Source organism: Pelecanus crispus, chromosome Z (genome assembly GCF_030463565.1).
Source record: "Pelecanus crispus isolate bPelCri1 chromosome Z, bPelCri1.pri, whole genome shotgun sequence".
NCBI lineage: Eukaryota > Metazoa > Chordata > Aves > Pelecaniformes > Pelecanidae > Pelecanus > Pelecanus crispus.
In genome coordinates, this window is record NC_134676.1 from 59466516 (window position 1) to 59482558 (window position 16043).

Below are 16043 nucleotides of genomic sequence, written 5' to 3' on the forward strand. Positions count from 1 at the left end.
CACAAAAAGCAGACGTACTGATAATGCAAGACAAAACAGTCAAATTGGGGCTGACATCACAGCTGTTCTGTCACCATTAGTATCCAAACGCCACAGTCTTCTCCAATCTTTAATTGTCCTTGGCATGTTCTGGGAAGCAAGATCAATTCATAGAATCATAGAATGCTTTGGGTTGGAAGGGACCTTTAGAAGTCATCTAGCCCAACCCCGCTGCAGTAAGCAGGGACAGCTTTCACTAGATCAGGTTGCTCAGAGCCCCATCCAACCTCACCTTGAATGTTTCTAGGGATGGGGCCTCCACTACCTCTCTGGGCAACCTGTTCCACTGCTTCACCACCCTCACTGTAAAAAATTTCTTCCTTATATCCAGTCTAAATCTATTCTTCAAAGAAGAAGTTTAAAGTTTAAATCCATTATTCCTTGTCCTGTCACAGCAGGCCTTGCTAAAAAGATTGTCCCCATCTTTCCTATAGGCCCCCTTTAAGTACTGAAAGGCTGCAATAAGGTCTCCCCGCAGCCTTCTCTTCTCCAGGCTGAACAACCCCAACTCTCTCAGCCTGGCCTCATAGGAGAGGTGCTCCAGCACTCGGATCATTTCTGTGGCCCTCCTCTGGACCCGCTCCAACAGGTCCTTGTCCTTCTTGTGCTGAGGGCTCCAGAGCTGGATGCAGTACTCCAGGTGAGGTCTCACCAGAGCAGAATAGAGGGGCAGAATCCCCTCCCTCAACCTGCTGGCTACACTTCTTTTCATGCAGCCCAGGATACGGTTGGCTTTCTGGGCTGCAAGCGCACACTGACAGCTCATGTCAGCTTTTCATCTACCAGTATCCCCAAGTCCTTCTCCACAGGGCTGCTCTCAATCCCTTCATCTCCCAGCCTGTACTGATATCAGGGCTTGCCCTGTCCCAGGTGCAGGACCTTGCACTTGGCCTTGTTGAACCTCATGAGGTTCACACAGGCCCACCTCTCCAGCTTGTCCAGGTCCCTTTGAATGATATCTCATCCTACTGGCGTGTCAGCCGCACCATTCAGCTTGGTGTTGTCTGCAAACTTGCTGAGGGTGCACTTGATCCCACTGTCAATATCACTGATGAAAATATTAAAAAGCACCGGTCCCAGTATGGACCCCTGAGGGACTCCACTTTGGTGACCGGTCTCCATGTGGAGATCGAGCCATTGACCACAACCCTCTGGATGCAAACATCCAGCCAATTCCTTATCCTCTGAACAGTCCACTCATCAAATCCATATCTCCCCAGCTTAGAGACAAGGATGTTGTGGGGGACTGTGTCGAAGGCTTTACAGAAGTCCAAACAGATGACATCCATTGCTTTTCCCTTGTCCACTGATGCAGTCACTAATTAATGCCCTTCTGAGAAGATTCACTAACTCTCAGACCCTAAATGACTTACCCACCACCTGAGTTTCCAGTACAACAGAGAACTGAAGGCATTCAAGTCATTCTTCCTCTTCTCAAATCACACCACACACACTTTGACTCAAAAGGCTAAGACTTGTTATTAACAAAGATATTTCTTTTTTTCCAAAGACATCATTCACATCCTGTTACTGAAAAGACCCATGGAAAAAACTCAGGTTGGTAGAGCCATCAGGCCAAACAGTGTCAAAACCCAATGCAGACCAAGTTGCTCAGGACTTTACTCAGCAGGGTCTTGAAACCCCACAGAGATACAGACTGCATAGTCTTTCTGGGTAATCTGTTCTGATGCTTGACTGTCCTCACAATAAAATTATCTTCCTTGTGTCAGGTGAAGATGTGCATTCTACATTTGCTGTGACAGACATCTTTTACAAATTTAAACATGTTCCAGTAAGTTCTGAGACAGAAGTTTAAAAGTATATTGCTTAGAGTATCTGCAGTTTTTACAGTCCTCTGTACTGTCTACGGGTAATTGAATACAGAATGGTTTCATTACAGACAAACCACTAGATGGAGCTCCTGACTATAAATATGAGAGCCAGGTGAGACACTGAAGACTATGTATTCTAAAAAAAGTTATCAGAACAAATAGCTTGTAACATCCAGGTTACAAATGAGTCTGAAGCCCTTCTAGGGATTAGACAAGATATGTTTGCTGTGGCTAAAACTTTTTGTAAATAGGTAGACTTGGTTAGCTACTCTTTCAATATGAGATGGATTAAACTATTTCTAAGAGTGTTACTATGATAAATATTTCCAGTGGAATAGCTTTCTAAAGTAGGATATGTATATACTCAGAATAAAAGTAAATTAATATCTCAAGGTAAAACACTAAGTTCCAGGAAGTCTGTAAGCCTTATACTGGAGGCTAGATATATTTTGTATTCCAGACTAGATCTATTTATTAACCTGGCAGCCATATTAAATATTGCTCTGAACTACACTTTGAAGTTGTCCTGCAGGTGAAACTCGCTGCACTTACATATACCAGATGAACATAAATAATCAAGTAACCAACTGGGAACTGTTCAAAAATAAATTTGGTGGTATTTAATACAAAGCATCAAATAAGAGTTTACTCCAAGTACATTAAAATCTCTGTAAACTACTCATCCAAACAAAAAAAACCAACAAGGAAGGTTTTTTGGGGTGTGCCACTAAGTTGAGATGCAATTGGTTGGCATTAAGCACACTGCACTTAAAGTCTTGTTTTATGAGAAGAGATATGTAAGATCTGAGACCTGGCTACTCCCACAATTTCAGTACTGCTTTTTTTCAGTATAGTTCAGTACTGCTTGTTACCTCTTTATTTCAAATAAACCCACAAGTTATAATCAACATTTTAGAAGAACTTAGTGAAACTGAATTACTCAAGATGCCTTTAATAAAAGAACTGCAACATGTAGTCACCTTTCTAACAGCTTTCCTTTAACACTTATTCTCGATCACTGACCTCACTTGCATTCCTATTCAAAGAAATGCCAGACCATGTTTTACTCAAAGCGAATTTTAATTGCATTCATCAATGCAAGTCAAAAAGCATTTTATTCAAATATTGCTTATAAGCACGAACTGATATTGACACTCAGATCTCTCCTGAAAAAGAAAGTTCACTGTGCAGAACATACAGATTTCACAGAATCATTTTGTTTTCAGTGTTAGAGATAATACCGTATTTTTAGGACTTTGACAGAGATTAACTATGTTGTACCAAATTAAGAATTGCACCAAGTCACTACAGAGATTTTTTTTTTTTCTCATCAGTTTCAAAATGTAAGGATAAGCTTACCTTCAAGTTTAGCTCCATAGTGGTATTTTCCACTACTGAAGTGTGGTAAGGAAAATACAAGTGAGCCCAATCCTAGCATAAATGCTGAGAAAGCAAGCCATCGTGGTTTGTGCCCTCTTTCTCCAAAGAAAGATACAAACAGTGACAGTATACAAAAAGCAATGTCATAGCTTGCAGAGATTAAGCCAGTGAGGGAACTGTTCAACTCGTAACGCTTCTCAATTGTTGAAATACTAATGTTAATCAGGCCATTTACCACAATACCTACAAAAAAAAAAAAAAAAGGGATATAATTAGTCAAAGATACTTTAACTTGATAGAGTTGCAAGGGTAAACTTACCATTGTGTGATGGAAGGGTTAAAATGAATATATTTACAAAGCTACATTTTGAGGTATTCATTAGCTTTAAAAACCAGGTGTATAGTGGATTGATACAGTGCCAACTTAAGCCAGCCAAACTGCACAGGACCTATTCAATTTTATTCTCTCCTGCTGGCACTGAAGATTCAAGCATGAAGCCAGCAAAATACCATGTCTCAAACTCTGTTCCTGTATTAAGGTTCCAGATTCAGTTTGAAGCACAGAAATTTCAAACAGAATGCATTAGTGTCATAAGATACTGTACAAATTAAAAGAAAATTAGTCAAGGTTATGACCTGCATTAGAATACAAGCTATGACTGAAGCAAGTTCAGGACATAGCTTTCAAATGATGATTGTCAAACAAACATCATTTCCTCCCTGCCATCACAAAGGGAAGATACAAGAGGGCTTCTGAACAGACATCCTTCCCTATTAATATAAAAAAAGTGTAAAGCTATTTAAAAACACTTCACAACTGTTTCAGAGCAACTGCGGTGATTTACTTTGAGAAAACTGTTCGCCTTCTGAATCTTGACATTCCCTGAAGCAGAAGTATCAGGCAACCTGGAGAAAAGGCCTTACATGAGCTGCCCTCCTTAGGTACAGAACTCCAAAAAACTGACCCAGAAGTAGAAGCAAGTAAGCTGCAATCGCCAGTGCATGCTCATACACATTGTCCATTTTTACAAAAGTGTTGCTTGTAGATACTAACTTGAACCTCCTATCCTGCCTCACATTCTGTTTTTATGTGAAACACCAAGTAGTTAAACTTACAGGAGTTTAATTTTAACAGTCCCAAAATAGGATTCTGTTACAAGTGAGATGAATAGCTGTAAAGTGTCAGATAACTTCATGATAGTCTAATTAAACTGTGCCTGTAATAAAATATATACCCTGGAAAAGAGTTAGGAAGTCTTGGAGTCACAGTTGCAAATAAGAGTTCTGTAACCTCACAGATGACTGATGAGCAGCTCTGATAACACAGGCCCTACAGTTTTACATCCTCTTTCTAAAATTCAAACACAATTTCTCTACTGCCATTCCAGTACAGAATGAAACAGATGGCAGATGGCTAGGGACAGCAATGGATTTAAGTTAGTTTTCAATAAGCCTTGCACCATGCAGAAGTGCAGCTACACAGGCTGAACTTCAACAGATCTGCCTAGAGTGCTCTACATATCAAAAAAAATTACTCCAAATCTGTGATCAGCCAGCTGTAAGTGCAATCCCCACCATAACTAAAGACTTCAGCTTTCCATAAGGAGGCAGCTCTTGGCACAGTCTTGATTTTCTAATACCCTACTACGGCCTCTTTATTAAGGATGACAATTTCACCTGTCAGTCTGACCACCACATTTAAATTCATATGGGATTAACAGAAGTATTCAGGTGTTACTCCGCTGCCATTATTTATACATTTGGCAGCTTTCTTCTTTTCTTCTTAAGGACCATTGACAAAAGAACAATACTAGCATGCAGGAATGAACAAACAAGTTCTTCCCATTTGCCAGCACTTCAAACATTTACTAAGGCCTTAAAACATTCACATGAAGTAGGTGAGCTATGTGGCAAGCTGATTATAGAATTCAAAGTTCTTTTACCTGTAGTTTAAGGTTGCCACCTTTAATTTACATCCTAAAAGCCATAAAACCTTGCAGTTAATTTTATTGTATAATTAGACTTCATCTGTAAAAATGTAGATATGATGAACAGCAGCCTAACTTCTCCAATGCCATCATCTAGGGATTAATCACTCAAGTGTCTTCAGGAAAGATGGAGCCTGGCTGATACTAACTTGATCTGAACAAGGACATCTCAACATTTAAATACTAGTACAGAAATTATTTTTTCACTGTTCTCATCCAAAAACTTATTGTCCTGCCACATCTGTTAGAAGTTTAGGTACAGTGTGTACTGACCCAGAAAATCCAGATTAATCATAAACCAGCTTCATTTGCTCTAATGGAAAACAAGATTATTTTTTCCTTCATCCATTTAACAATAAAACATGCTCTACCATTGTTCTAAGTATGGGGGCTTTAAAGCAGTGGTGTGCAGACACCCAATTAAAAAAGAAAAAGCCAAAATAATTGAAAAGTCCTTCCAGTAATAAATCTAATCAGGGTTTAAAATATTAGTGCTATCCACAGTTTTCAGACAGATTAGACTGGACCACTCTTAAACAGTGGTTCTGTTGTTTTGTTTAATAAAATTATTACTGACATGAGAAATAAACAGTCCTTCTTGTACTCAAAGCAGCAAGATAACTTCTACCTTGTTTGCTACTACAGCTATGAACTGCAGCATATCTGGTTATTGTATTGCAAGATGCAATCTTACATTTACGCAACTCCAAGTGCCATACAGAAACCAAGTATTAGTCATGTAACCATGTTCTACACAAAGAAGTATTTTCTATTCTAGAAATACAGGTTTCACATGTACTTGAAACAGAAACAGCAAGAAATGAAGTTAAGTTTCACCTGGAATCTTCCAAGAAGCTGAACTACAGCAAAATCAGGTGCTAATGATAACAATAACCTCTTTTCTAGGGCAGCTAGAAAATAACCCAATATACATACCTTCAGTTAGACACACATACAAAATTCTACACACATGTACCATGTCACTGCAGATAGCTACCTACTATGTTCACTCATTGTGTAAGAAGTCTAGTATAACAACTTATATACATCAGAAGTGTGTTGATTACTTCACTATTCTTCAGTGCATTAGGAAATAAACTTACTTAGCAAGTTACTTAGCAACATTAGCAAGTTTTATAGATATATTTTATCTTCCTCAGTGATGGTTTCTGAAATTTGGAGGGTAAATTAAATAATTAGACCCAAAGCTAGAGTACAGTAGCAGCTCACATAACTTCAAAATCCCAGTTGTGTTTTGTATGCTTTTACCTAAACTCTGAAGCTGCAAGACCTGAATATTTTTGTGAAGTTTCACATGCAGCCCTGAATTTCTTGTCTGAGATGATTCTTGTTTTGTCTGCTTCTCAAGAAGAGTTGCAACTTGAGTCTTCAGTGCCCAATTTCCTCTCTATGATCTAACCAAAGGAAAGGTACTTGTTCAGAAACCCAGATAAGACTTCATTAAGAATGCCACAAGGTCTATAACAGCCATGCCTACATCAGCTTTCAAAACAAGCATCAGAATCTTCCTTATATTACAGCCTTAAATCCAAACTAGATTAGATAGGTACCTCTCTGGCATACATCTACAGTTAGATAACAGGACCAAGACCTAGATAAGTAGCATAACCAACACCCATAGCATCCTAAGGGGACCTCTGTCTCAGTCTTATGATACAAGACCTTTTTATGATTGGGAACCTATGCACACTACTACTAAGAGATAAAATTTAAGTTATACTGAATTCATTATACAGCTGAGCAGACGATCAGATCAGCACAGCAAACTGTATTTTAAGAAATATTGCTATAGCAAGTTTATAAGTTCTGGAAATATTCAAGACACTTTGTCTAGTGTAACATCTGAAACTTTTCAGTGTCACATTCAATGCATTTTTGGTTGCCTATCCGTATTCTTAAGCTACAAAAACATATATGCATGATCTAAGAGTCTTCTACTACTCAGCTGGCATTGAAATCCACTATATAAGAAGTTCATCCACCCTTCCCTTTCTTTTTACTATGTTAGAGAAAATATATTTGAGCTAACAGCAGGACAACTGCAACAGTAATCACCTCCTGCTCCTACCAGCTGTAGCATGGCTTTTCAAAAACAAGCCAGGAACAACAGGCTCTGCCCAAAATTCTCTAGATACTTCTTTTCTAACACGATACATGTATGCTAAGAAAAGATCAGATTCCAAACAGGCTGAAATCAGAAAGAGATAATGGAAACACACACTGAGACACACTGGTTCTTTTAAAGATTTTCCAAGCAACACAAATAACAGTCAGATCCTTCTAGGGATCCCGCTCACTTCTCCTCAGACCATCCCAGTTGCCTCAGTGTCGTTCCAGTCAAGAACACAGCCATATCCCACTTGCCTTTGGCATAGGCTGCCTGCTCTTCTAGCACTGAATCTCTTCTTCTGTGTCTCCCCCCACCCCTCTACAGCAGTCTCATTCTTTATGAGCAACAAGGATGAGCATTAAAGCCTCGTAATTTTGCAGGAAACAGAGTTTTCTTTCCTAGCTAGTCTAATAAAGTTGGAGGGCTCTGAACATTAATCCAATAGCTCTATTTGATGGACAAATACCTAAGCTTTACAAACCTCAAGGTTGTACATTCGGTACACTAATGCTTCCCCTCCCCCTCTCAGCCATAATTACTACTTTCTAAGCCTAAGGCTTGCCAAGGCCCTAACAAATCCTGTTACAGAAAACCACAAATACAGACAAGAATATCTGAAGCTGAACAACAGAAATTAAGAGCAACCTAAACTTCAGGTTCCCCCCAAGGTTAAGTTAAGCCATTAGTTAACTGTTAGAAAGGTGGCTGCACTGGGATCCATAGAACAAAACCAGATTTTTTTAAAGGCATCTTAATTATCCAAAGTCCCACCCAACCATGCCAAGGTACTTTTTTAACTGGCAGGCAGGTAACAAAGTACATGCTAGGGCACTACAGTTTTGTCTATTGGTTTTTATTGTGTGGTTTATTCCCTGGCTCATATGTCTCAACCTGTGAGGCTTATGTGGCACACTACTTCCCTGTGAGCAATGGGCATGCAGTATAGACAAGAGCATGAAACACAGAGCTGATGGGACCATGGACTCAGCAGCGGTCAAAAAGGTAGGCAGGAAAAGAAAAAGAAGAGAGTGAAGCACAGACACTAATACTGCATGAGCAACTTCCCTATCCAGGGCACTAGGGTACTTTCTTCCCCTAGTGAAGCCACTACTACTACTGTTCAGCAACAGCACCAGACTCGGGCAGCTCAAGGAACCCTGCCCCCCCTCACCCACCACCCAAATCGCCACCACTCTTCCCCTGCCTTCCCCAACCCAGGCCCCCCCTCTGGCTTCCCCCGCCGCTCCAGAAAGGAGAGCGAGATGTACCCAGGGCAGCAGAAGGCCCGCAGGGGCCGGGTCCCGCAGGGAAGGCAGAGAGGAGGGCAGCAGGCCTGTAGCTCAGGGCAAGGTGGCAGGGACAGGTTACCTTGGAAGATAGCCAGGAGGCTGTAGGCAGCCAGGTAGCCCTCGGGGTTGTTGCAGAGCTGCAGAGCCTTAGGGGCGCAGCGGCCCCACCCGCAGGACCCCTCCTCAGCCTCAGCCGCTGCCACAGGGACGGGGGCACCTGCCCCAGCGGGGCTCGCCTGGCGCTGGCGGCCGAGGTCGGGGCTGGGTGGCTCAAACACCGGGTTCTCGATACCACCACCCTTCATGACGGTAAGAGGCCGCTGTCCGACGCCGGCTGCAAGCAACACCCGGGCGCAGCGCTCCTCTAAATACCACGAGGCCAGGCCGGCCCCGACGGGGGCAGGTGGCGGCGCTTTCCCCCACCTCCCGAGGAGGGCTTGCCCGGCCCGGCCCAGCCCCGCCCCGCCCCGCCCGGGCGGCGGGGGCCCGCGTCCGGCCGTTCCTGCCCTCGGCCGGAGCCCTGCGTTGGTGGTGTCGCCTCTGAGCTGGCGCCGGGGGAGGGCCTGCAGCGGCCGCGACCGCTGCCCCGCCGCGCACCCCCCGCCCCCGCACCTGCCCCTGGGCCGCGCGGTGAGGCGGCCTGCAGCCCCGCCGGGCCCTGGCCCGGGTCTCTCTGCCGGCCGGGCCAGGCCGCCTCGGCGCCGCGCTCCCTCTGAGGGAGCATCTCCCGCGCCGGCAGCCACGTAGCGTTCATTGCGGCGATTAACACTAACGTCGGGCCGATCAGCCCGGGGCGCGGTGAGGGCTGCGTTGTGTTTTGTTTCAAGTTCACGCGTCCAGACCAAGTTCTGCTTTAAACTTCCAGTTAGCGACTGGTTGGAAGCGTGCCGTGCCGTGCCGTGCTGTGCCGCCCGAGGCAGAACCACGCACGGCAGGCGTGGGGAGGTAACGCGGTGGAGCTCAGCGGATGCGACTGGCACGTACCCAGCAGCGGCAGCAAAAATGGCACATCGATTTTATCTAGCAACGTTCACGCCAAAAAGAAAAAATAAAGCAAGCACCTGGAAAAAGTACTCATGAATGTTTCTTCCAAAAACCAAAAAATGGCAAAATGTTCTTTGCTAGTGTTGGAAAAAGTGTAAGGGATGTTTTTCCAGATATGGTACTTTCCCACTTTAGGCAAGTGAGTTGGCACATGACGCGTTTGGGTGTGGAAACCCATCACCCAACAAAAAAAAAAACCCTGGACGTTTGCAGACATCATCCTTTGGAAATATTATTCCCCTACTGTACCACAGAATGTTTCCACCTGCAGGAGCTTCCAGTCATTGAACAAGTTACTTGGTTGCAGACATCAACCAGAAGAATTTGTCAAGTGTACAAGGAAGTACCAAGTTTGTTTGCATATGGTGGGAATTATTACTCATGTGCACAAGAACATGTGGGAAGGAGTCCAGGGATCAACTAATTGCCACCATTGGTGTCAATCTCTGGGTATTACAGAGTTTGTCCTGAAGAGTCCTTCTCCTTTCAAGAGTCCTAAACATTTTAGAGACAAGTAAAGTAAGACTGAAACTGGAGACATCAGCAGTGGCTTTGGTTTCACAGTGAAAGCCAGAGCATCCTCCTGAATTCCCAACCATCCTCTCTTCCACTGGTGTCACAGCTGTTCAGACAGAAGCACACATTTTCAAACACTCATTAGCAGCAGAGAATCTACATGGAGATGACTTTCTGGAAAAAAAAAAAAACCCCAAACCAAAAAAACAACAGTAGGTTAGAGAAGAGAATATTTCTATAGATTAATGGCAAATGAGAAATTGGTTGCTCCTGCTGCTGCTGTAGCTTGCAGGGGCAGCGGGCGGTGGCTGGAGCTGGAGGGCCATGGGCTTCCCTGGCAGTTGGGCCTTCCCCACCCTCCAGCTCATCCACCTCAGGGTCCCTCCCAGGTGCTGCCCCAGCCCCACAGCCAGCAGTGGAGCCCACAGGAGCTCACATAGCAGCTCCCCAGTGAAGTGCTTCTCTGCTGGTTCTGATGGCCCCCAAAGCCTGAAATCAGCTTCTTATTTCAAGCTATAGTCTGGAATGTTTTTTCCTCAACTGGTCAAGACATATCCCAGTTAACAGCTTTCTGAGAGGTCTAAGGATGTGCCTAAGTCAGCTGGCACGCTAACCTGTTTCAGGAATAGCATATTAGTAAAGTCTTCTTTTGCCTGTGCTTGTTTGCATTTTATTGATATTTTTCTTCCCCCTAATTAAAATAAAGTAGGACATGTCATTTGAAATAATATCCTGATCTTCGCTAGAGTGCTCTACATCTAGAGTGGTAAGAATAATCCACAAAATCACTGAATTACTATACTGCTAATGAGACATAAAAATCTCCCTTGATCTGCCAGGTCAGCTAAGTTTATTGTACCTTTATTTAGTTGTTACCCTCCGAACATGATGGTTTTGGTTTTATCATCACAGAAGGGACAGGAAAAAGAGAAGTGAGTGGAGCTCCCTATCAAAAATAGTGTGTTCAGCTGAAGTCACCAACATTTTTAAGAAAATTGGGGAGGTAGCATTGTGGTGTCCGGTCTAGGCCTAGTTTGGGAATTAAATAGGGAATTGAATAATCCAAGGAATAAAATAGGAGTGAACTCTCAAGAGTTTATACCACGCTAGTAAAATACAGATTTTAAGAGAAAGCCACAGGGATAGGAAGAGAGAGAATAAAATATGACGTATTTCTGTACTGGTTATTTCACCTGAGTGATACTGTTGTTCCTCAGCGAGCAATGTGCAGAGAAATGCAGTAGATCCAACCAGCTTTTATGAACTGCTTTAATATGAGACATTGCTTAAAGCTATTAAAGAAGTTTCAATTCCTGACATTCAAGATTGGGTACACAACCTACCTGGAAATGGCAAAATACAACTGGTTTCTAGGAAAGTATCTAGGGTGCTCAGATAAAAATGGTAGTAGACTGTGAGGTGAACAGTTGGTTGGACTAGATGGAAGTTGCTCATGGAGAAGGCAAATGTGACCTACAATTTATGCGTGCATTGCTATTAGAGCTTATTGAAAAGTGCTAAAGTTGTTCTACAAGCTGCTATCTGCCATACTGTGTACCACTTGGATCCTCAACTTCCCAGAATTTACTTTTAATGGAGAAGGTATGCAGAAAGATTACTACAGAAGTGTATTTTCCAACAGAGAATTGAAAGAAACAGGCTTGTTCAGTTTAGCAAAGTGCTCCATGGAATAATAAGCAACCGTAAGAGGGACAAAAGGCAACAGAAAATTTAGAGCAAATGAGCAAACTGACCATAAGTTTCTCTTAGAAGTTAGAAGGCTTTTAATCTTCAGTAGAGGAAAGTTTTGAATCATGGAATCATAGAATGCTTTGGGTTGGAAGGGACCTTAACCCCCTGCAGTGAGCAGGGACATCTTGAACTAGATCAGGTTGCTCAGAGCCCCATCCAACCTGACCTTGAATGTTTCTAGGGATGGGGCCTCTGCTACCTCTCTGGGCAACCTGTTCCAGTGCTTCGTCATCCTCATTCACCCATGAGCTTTTTCATGATATTTTCTCTCCCCTGCCGAGTTGAGAAAGGGAGTGATAGAGCAGCTTTGGTGGGCACTTGGTATCCAGCCAGGGTCAAACCACCACAAGTAGTTATCCTTTCTCTTGACTATATTCAGTGTTTCATATTTCTAGTGAAAACTTGATTCCATTTAAGTCCTGATGATGTGTTTGTTTTGGAAACAATGTAAAATCTTGCTTGTCTGTGTGTAGTTTTCTAGTTATTTATGCAAAATGATCTGGTTTTGTTTCTTTTGGAACACATTTATTCTTTTGAAAGTGAACAAAGCAAACCTACAGCATTATACTCTTCTGCTGTAGGATCTGAACTAGCTCACGGTATCTCTAAATTACATTGTGCCTCAGGGCAGTCGTGCTTCTGCCAACACAGCATTAATTTCTCTGGTTGTTTAGAGTCTTGTATCTATGTTAATTAAGGTAATGTAGCTCTTAATCTGCCCTGTGTCTAATTCTGCCACCAGTATAGTCCCAAAGACGCAACATCAACTTTTTCCCTGTTTTGAATATATGGCAAAGGAGACATTTTCTTAAATTATTTTCTTTATTAATGGATCTTCTATTCTTACTTTTGTGCCATTTTCATCCTTTGAAGTCTAAACAACTTATCCTGCAGTGAAATACATTTAAGCGTATGCAGGTTTGTTTACTCGGTTAGTGACAGTAAAGGGGTTAAACTAATATCCTACAATTAATTCCTATAATTATTCCCATAATTTGTTAAACTGTCTAATGAATATGCCTCAAGGTGAAAACTCAAGGCATCTCCTGTTTTTATCTCAATGCCATAATCTTTTACTTCTAACCAAACCTTGCCTGCTTTCTGTAAACTGCATGTTCTTTGACCTGTAAACATATTCAGAGCTAATGTGAAAAATCCTTTACGACAGTCATTGATTTTTCACATTGTAAGTTCCATGGATTTTTTTCTACCCTTGGAATCTAATGAGTGGGTTAATAGAGAAGAATTAGTTACTTCATTTCTTTTCAGAAACACTAGTTTCAGTGTTTTCTAGAACTGGGCAGTCTCTTCTGTTTTCTTTTTGCCTGGTTCCCAGTTTGAACAAAAACAAATTAAATTTCATCTGCCTCATAGTTTGTTTGAATAGAAATACATGACCTCTAGTGGCAGGCAGTTAGTAATGATTTATGATGTAAAGTAAATTCTGCATATACAGAGTAGAAACAGGTAAATCAGCAAACTTTCTCTCTTAAATTCTATGCTTACCATAATGGCAACTCCTTTTTTTTGGCAGTGAATTTAATCTTTTTATACCAGTCATATGGCAAATGAAAATCTACACCCCTTCTGTGTTCATTCTGCTTCCCTGGCTTCATCCTCACATCCCTTCTACTCAGCACTGGTGAGGCCACACCTGGAGCAGTCTGTCCAGCTCTCCCCAGAAGGAGAGAAATGGAGCTAATGGAGAGTGCAGCAAAGGGCCAGTACAATGATGAAGGGACTGGAGCATCTCCCATCTGAGGAAAGGCTGAGAGAGCTGGGACTGTTCAGCCTGGAGAAGAGAAGGCTCTGAGGGCAGGGGGCGATCTCATCAATGGCTATAAATACCTGAAGGGAGGGCACAAAGAAGACAGAGCCAGGCTCTTTTCAGTGGTGCCCAGTAACAGGACCAGAGGCAATGAACACAAACTGAAACACAGTCATCAGAACATCAGGAAACACTTTTTCACTGTGAGGGTGACTGAGCGCTGGGACAGGTTGCCCAGAGAGGCTGTGGAGTCTCCATCCTTGGACATATTCAAAAGCTGCCTGGCTGGATATGTTCTTGAGCACGTGGCTGTAGGTGGTGCTTAGGCAGGCACTTAGCAGATGACTTCCAGAGGCCTCTGCCAACCTCGACCACTCTGTGATTCTGTGATCTGTCACAAAAAATATTTCAGCAGCAGAAAAAAAGTGCCTTTTCTGGGGTGGGATGGTATAATTCTCTTATGTCACAGTTTTAGTTACTATTGACTTTGCCTCTTTACTAACAGAGAACACTGCTATGAATGTGCGTCTAGAAAGAGATTATATCAAATCTCTCCACTTGGGCTTTTAAAAAAATCCTTGGAAGAAATGTGTACAGAAAGAAACTTACTAGTATGTTAGAGATGCCACTGCAAAAGAAGTCAAATCAATATTTGAATGTATGTGGTATGGGGCCTTCACTACGTCTCTGGGCAACCTGTTCCACTGCTTCACCACCCTCACTGTAAAAAATTTCTTCCTTATGTCTAGTATAAATCTATTCTTCAAATAAGAAGTTTAAAATTTAAATCCATTATTTCTTGTCCTGTCACAGCAGGCCTTGCTAAAAAGATTCTCCCCATCCTTCCTATAGGCCCCCTTTAAGTACTGAAAGGCCGCAATAAGGTGTCCTCACAGCCTTCTCTTCTCCAGGCTGAACAACCCCAACTCTCTCAGCCTGGCCTCATAGGAGAGGTGCTCCAGCACTCGGATCATTTCTGTGGCCCTCCTCTGGACCCGCTCCAACAGGTCCTTGTCCTTCTTGTGCTGAGGGCTCCAGAGCTGGACACAGTACTCCAGGTGAGGTCTCACCAGAGCAGAGTAGAGAGGCAGAATCCCTTCCCTTGACCTGCTGGCCACGCTTCTTTTGATGCAGCCCAGGATTCGGTTGGCTTTCTGGGCTGCAAGAGCACATTGTTGGCTCCTGTCCAGCTTTTCATCTACCAGTATCCCCAAGTCCGTCTCCACAGGGCTGCTCTCAATCCCTTCATCTCCCAGCCTGTACTGATATCAGGGCTTGCCCTGTCCCAGGTGCAGGACCTTGCACTTGGCCTTGTTGAACCTCATGAGGTTCACACAGGCCCACCTCTCCAGCTTGTCCAGGTCCCTTTGAATGATATCTCATCCTACTGGCGTGTCAGCCACACCATTCAGCTTGGTGTTGTCTGCAAACTTGCTGAGGGTGCACTTGATCCCACTGTCAATATCACTGATGAAAATATTAAAAAGCACCGGTCCCAGTATGGACCCCTGAGGGACTCCACTTTGGTGACCGGTCTCCATGTGGACATCGAGCCATTGACCACAACCCTCTGGATGCAAACATCCAGCCAATTCCTTATCCTCTGAACAGTCCACTCATCAAATCCATATCTCCCCAGCTTAGAGACAAGGATGTTGTGGGGGACTGTGTCGAAGGCTTTACAGAGGTCCAAACAGATGACATCCATTGCCTTTCCCTTGTCCACTGATGCAGTCACTACTTCATGGAAAGCCACTAGGTTGGTCAGGCAGGACTTGCCCTTGGTGAAGCTGTGCTGGCTGTCTTGAATCACCTCCCTGTCTTCCATGTGCTTGAGCATAGTTTCTAAGAGGATCTGTTCCATGACCTTCCCAGGCACAGAGGTGAGGCTGACAGGTCAGGAGTTCCCAGAGTCCTCCTTTCTTCCCTTCTTAAAAATGGGCACAACATTCCCCTTCTTCCAGTCACCAGGGACTTCACCTGACTGCCATGACTTTTCAAATATCATGGAGGGTGGTTTGGCAACTATGTCAGCCAATTCCCTCAGGCCTCTGGGATGCATCTCAGCAGGTCCCATAGACTTGTGTACATCCAGGTTCCTCAGGTGGTCTCAATCTTCCCTTACTATGGGAGGGGCTTTACCCCCCTGGTCCCTATCTTGCAGTCCATCGACTCAGGAGGGGTGAGGAGAGAGGTTGCTAGTAAAGACTGAGGCAAAGAAGTTGTTAAGTACCTCCACTTTCTCCTCGTCTGCTGATACTAGGTTGCCATTCTTGTTAATCGGGGGGGGAGTACACTTTCTTT

The 16043-nt window shown here is 43.3% G+C and overlaps 1 protein-coding gene across 1 annotated transcript in view; it reads right to left on the reverse strand.

The window, feature by feature from the left end:
• The window catches only part of LOC104038161 (solute carrier organic anion transporter family member 4C1-like), a 32835-nt gene extending 23871 nt beyond the window's left edge, over positions 1–8964 (reverse strand). Inside the window, exons 1-2 of the mRNA XM_075726839.1 lie at positions 8739–8964; positions 3231–3494 (exon numbers count right to left, since the gene is read on the reverse strand). Of these exons, the coding sequence (XP_075582954.1) occupies positions 3231–3494; positions 8739–8964 (490 nt within the window). The remainder of the gene's footprint in view (positions 1–3230; positions 3495–8738) is intronic.
• Positions 8965–16043: the final 7079 nt, after the last annotated feature.